The sequence below is a fragment of the Penaeus japonicus genome, unplaced genomic scaffold (genome assembly GCF_977035675.1).
Source record: "Penaeus japonicus unplaced genomic scaffold, GWHDUDI00000001_assembly GWHDUDI00000025, whole genome shotgun sequence".
Classification (NCBI taxonomy): domain Eukaryota; kingdom Metazoa; phylum Arthropoda; class Malacostraca; order Decapoda; family Penaeidae; genus Penaeus; species Penaeus japonicus.
In genome coordinates this window covers 25,128,463-25,133,462 of record NW_028234427.1, presented here as the reverse complement: position 1 = coordinate 25,133,462, position 5,000 = coordinate 25,128,463, and the positions used below count along the sequence as shown (strand labels likewise).

Here is a 5,000-nt window from a genome sequence, read left to right as displayed (position 1 = left end):
AGACAGCTAGACAAGCAGCCATCCAGCCATCCAGCCATCCAGCCATCTGCCTATCTCCTTTATCACTTCTCGGACTTAATACGTGTTTGTAACTTTGTAAAATTAGGAGCCTCGGTCGTTATCGATGACGACCATAGTAATGATAATAGTAATTGGGGCCCTCCATTGTAATTAAGCTCATTACGGAATCTCCCTTTAGTCAAGTTTCCTAGTCTTAATTACCTCCCGGTTCTAATGATACGCTGATGACCTCCAGTGCCGTCCTAAAAGAGGGAGGGTGTGTGTGTGTGCGTGTGCGTGTGCGTGTGCGTGTGCGTGTGCGTGTGCGTGTGCGTGTGCGTGTGCGTGTGCGTGTAAATAAATGTAAACATGAACAGTAAACATGAACAAGTGAAATAGCAGTGTAAACATGAACCAGACATTAAGACATTAGCCCATTCCCCTTGTGTTGCCTGCCATTGTCCACAAGTCATGTCACAAGGCATTCTGTACCCGCATCGCTACCCGCATCGATTTGAAATAATCCAATGTCACAAGGTTTAATTAAAATTACTCAATCACGAAATTTGAAAATTAGTGTACACAAAATAATAGCACTTATGACCATTTAAAATATCTTACTAAAACATATTACTTTTCACAATTTATTTTTTTACTATGTATCACTCAACATATATCTTAATCATTTTGCAAAGTCTAGTATAACACAGTACACACGTTTGCTACCCGCATCGATGAAATAATCCAAACCTGTGTTTAATTAAATTGCTTCAATCACGAGATTTGAAAATCAGTGTACAAAAATAATAGCAATTATGACCATTTAAGATATCTTACTAAAATATATTAGTTTTCACAAGCTTTGTACCGCAAAGAAAATTTTCATATAGTCATACTCAAAAATAATAGCAATTATGACCATTTAAGATATCTTACTAAAATATATTAGTTTTCACAATTTATTTCTATACTATGTATCACTCAACATATATCTTAATCATTTTACAAAGTCTAATATAACACAGTACACACGATTGTGCTTTGTACCGCAAAGCAACATATCATATAGTCAATTAGATAGAGGAATGTTAATTAAAGATTCCATTACAGTATGTATGCCGACCAAAGCCAAACATATCATATTAGTCAATTGAGATTTTTAAACTTTAAAAACAAAGCAAAAAAAAGTGAATTATCCAGCTGTCGATCCATTGCCAAGAGCAAACCTGTTTAATTTAAAGCAATCAGATTTTAAACTAAAAAACAAAAGCAAAAAAAGCTAATTATCCCAGCTGTCAGATCCAATGCCAATAGCAACTCCTTTTTTAATGTAATATGTTATATACTGATAATATGATTTATATTTTCGAGATTTTTTAAACTAAAATCAAAGAGCAAAGCAAAAAAAAGCTAATTATCCCAGCTGTCAGATCCAATGCCAAGTAATAGCAATAAACTCTTTTTTTAATCGGCAAATCCTATTTAATATACTATATAATGTGTTTTTTTTTAATGGAACTGCTAATATTTAGTGACCTCCTTTGTGACCTGTGTGAAAACACTATGTACAAGAAAACAACCCTATACTACAAGGTACTTAATAAGAATAAAATCATAGACTAGTAGTGATGAAACTCATGTCTATGTGAAAACAACTATACTACAAGTAAATCATAAGACTACTGTAGTGAAAACTATTATGTATTCTTCAAGTCATAAACTACACCATACTACACGGTCCGCAAACTACAATAGTTAAACACCATAAAAGTCGTGCAAATCATATAAACTACACCATACTACACGGTCCGCAAACTACAAATAGTTAAAACATAAAAAGACGCTACCTATATGTGTGTAGAGAAAAACAGTCGTCATAAACTACACCATACTACACGGTCCGCAAACTACAATAGTTAAACACCATAAAAGACTCCATTCTTATTATGTAAGAGAAAACGTCGTTAGTTAACATGTAATGGTGAGTGTCTTTGTGTTTGTGTGTGTGCAAGAACTCCCTTCTCAAAACATCTTCCTTAACCGACATCCTCTCAACCCTAAGCCAAAGTGAATCGATGACCCAAGGAGTCTTGATTCCCCTGACCCTGACTCCAACCCACCTTCAGATTCATTATTTAAGGTTTCAGTTTACGTCGTAGTTGGGAGGACTCTAATTCTTATTTCAGTTTGGAGTGGACGCTTGGATGTATTTTGTATCATTTCAGTGTTTAGTGTGTTGGATGCTCGTGGGCATAGGCGTTGAGCTGGGGATTTTGTTGAGTTTCTTGTTGGATTGTGTCTTCATGTTGGATTGTTTTGTGGTGGTGTGGAAACGTTTCCCCTAAGTTTGTTGAGTGCTTGTGGACGCGTGGAAACAGCAGCACGGCCAGGTGGTCATCGTCGACGTCGGCGCAGGGACGCGGCAGGACACCACGATCATCTTCGACGGAGAGACGATGCCAAACTTCTTCGAGGTAATGAAAGGGAGGCAGAGAGGAAGGGAAGTGAGGAGAGAGAGAGAGAGAGAGAGAGAGAGAGAGAGAGAGAGAGAGAGAGAGAGAGAGAGAGAGAGAGAGAGAGAGAGAGAGAGAGAGAGAGAGAGAGAGAGAGAGAGAGAGAGAGATGTAGAGAGAGAGAGAGAAGAGAGAGAGAGAGAGAGATGGAGGGGGAGAGAGATTCGAGAGAGTGAGAGAGAAGAGGGAAGAGTGAGAGAGAGGAGAGAGAAGAGAGAGAGAGAGTTGAGATGAGAGAGAGAGAGAGGGACGAGAGAGGAGGAAGGAGAGGAGAGAGAGAGAGAGAGGGATGGATCGAGAATTGAGAGAGAGAGTATGGGGGATGGAGGGAGAGAGAGAGAGTTGTGTGGGGGGTGGGCCTTTGGCGAAGGAGAGGTAGCGAGGGAGGGGAGGGAGGGAGGGATTGAGGGAGGGGGACAGGGATGGGAGGGAGAGAGAGAGAGGATGAGCGAGAGGAGAGTAGAGAGGGCATGGGAGGGAGATGAGGATCGTAGGAGAGGTGAAGGGAATGAGAGAGAGAGGGAGGGAGGAGAGAGAGAGGGAGGGAGGAGAGAGAGAGAGGGAGGGAGGAGAGAGAGAGAGGGAGGGAGGGAGGGAGGGAGGGAGGAGGGAGGGAGGGAGGGAGGGAGGGAGGGAGGGAGAGAGGGAGGGGGAGGGGGGGGGGGGAGGGAGAGGGGGGGGGGGGAGGGGGGGGGAGAGAGAGAGAGAGAGAGAGAGGGGAGGGAGAGAGAGAGAGAGAGGAGAGAGAGAGGAGAGAGCAGAGGAGAGAGAGAGCCCAGTTGAGGGGAAAAGAGAAGCAGGAAAGAGATGAGAGAGTGGAAAGGTGAGAGAGAGAGAGAGAGTGAGAGAGACACGAATGGGGGGAGAGGAAAATAAGAGAGAAGGAGAGAGAGGAGAGAGAAAGAGACGAAGAGTGAGAAAGAGAGAGGAGATGGAGTGTTTTGAGAACCGAATAAGCAAGGTAAGAAAAGAAGAGAAGAGTATGGGAGTGAGGGAGTGGGAGAGGGGGGGGAGATGAGGAGTGGTGAGAGAAGAAGAAGAATGAAGGAGAGAGGATGAGAGATGGAGGAGAGAAAATCGAGAGAGAGAGAGAGAGAGAGAGAGAGAGAGAGAGAGAGAGAGAAGGAACTCGAAAAGAAAAAACCCTTTCCCGAAATTCATCCCCGTTTGCCCACACGCCCAGTTGCACTCTCAAGGTCACTTACTTCCTCACCCAACATTTTTCTCGCGAATTTTTGAATCTCCGTCGTAGTTTATATCGCCCAGTCTATCCTCTCCCTCGCCTCTTCCCCCTCCGCGAAAGGTGGGCCTGGCTTTTCGTCTCTCACCCCTCGGATTCTTTATTCTTTTCTTCACTACCCCCTTTTTTTTCTTCCTTCCTTTTTTTCCTTTTTTGCTTAACAATGCCACCATCAACATTGTTCACTTTAACCACGTCACTGCCCTAATTTAGATCATGCCCACCGCTGTTACCATTATCTCTCACTCTCGTCTTCCACTGCCACTATCGTACCCCTATCATACAAACCTTCCACCACCACTAAAACCCTCCACAACCCACCACCATATTCCACCCCCCCTAAAGCCCTCCACAACCCTCCACAACCCACCACCGTATTTCACCCCCACTAAAATCCTCCACAACCACCACAGCAGTATAACCCCCCCCCCCCCTCTCTTATCTCCCCCTCACAGGACCCGGAGATCCAAGCAGTGCTGCAGGAACTGGTGGAGTCGGAGGTGCTCACCTTCGAGGACGCCAAGGCTATAGAGACCTCCAGCTACGTCTTGGACTAAGAGGGGGACTAAGAGGAGAGAAGGAGAAAGAGGAGGAGGAGGAGGAGGAGGAGGAGGAGGAGGAAGAAGTAGAAGAGGTAGAAGAAGAAGGAGAAGAAGAAGAAAAAGAAGGGATTTGGGATGGGGCATGGCGTTTTGACTAATTGGGAGATTGTATTGGGAGATCTCATCATTAAGATTGATGTATGACATGCTCATTAATTATGATGATGTGTAAATTGATTGATGAGAGTAGATGATGAAGTTTTAGTTCAGTGTGTTACCAATGGAAGCTATCATTGAGTTATCAGTGACGGAGCAAACCATTTATCAAACGTACAAGAGCAGTGCCGGAGCAAACCATATATCAAACGCCAAAGCTTATTCAGACACACGGCAAACCATATATCAAACGCCAAAGCTTATTCAGACACACCGGATTAGAAATTGCAAGAAAACGAAATTTCAACGAGAGGAGAAAACACAAAAAACTGGGTTTGAAATAGCATGTAGGAAGCTAAGGAAGCAAAAGAATTAAAAATATACACACAAACATATAGCGAAAACGTATATATAAATAAAGTACAAAAACAAAGACAATATATATAAACAATAATAAAGTACCACAATAAGGACACTAATTCCCTGATATTGTTACCCGTTTCCTATAAATATATACATAAAATATAAGCCATTGTTTTTGTTTCGTTT

At 42.8% G+C, this 5,000-nt stretch overlaps 1 protein-coding gene across 1 annotated transcript in view; it reads left to right on the top strand.

The window, feature by feature from the left end:
- The window catches only part of LOC122248918 (uncharacterized), a 19,684-nt gene extending 14,696 nt beyond the window's left edge, over positions 1-4,988 (top strand). Inside the window, exons 6-7 of the mRNA XM_086551477.1 lie at positions 2,363-2,474; positions 4,209-4,988. Coding sequence (XP_086407603.1) covers positions 2,363-2,474; positions 4,209-4,310 — 214 coding nt within the window. The 3' untranslated portion in view covers positions 4,311-4,988. The remainder of the gene's footprint in view (positions 1-2,362; positions 2,475-4,208) is intronic.
- The last annotated feature ends 12 nt before the right edge of the window (positions 4,989-5,000 follow it).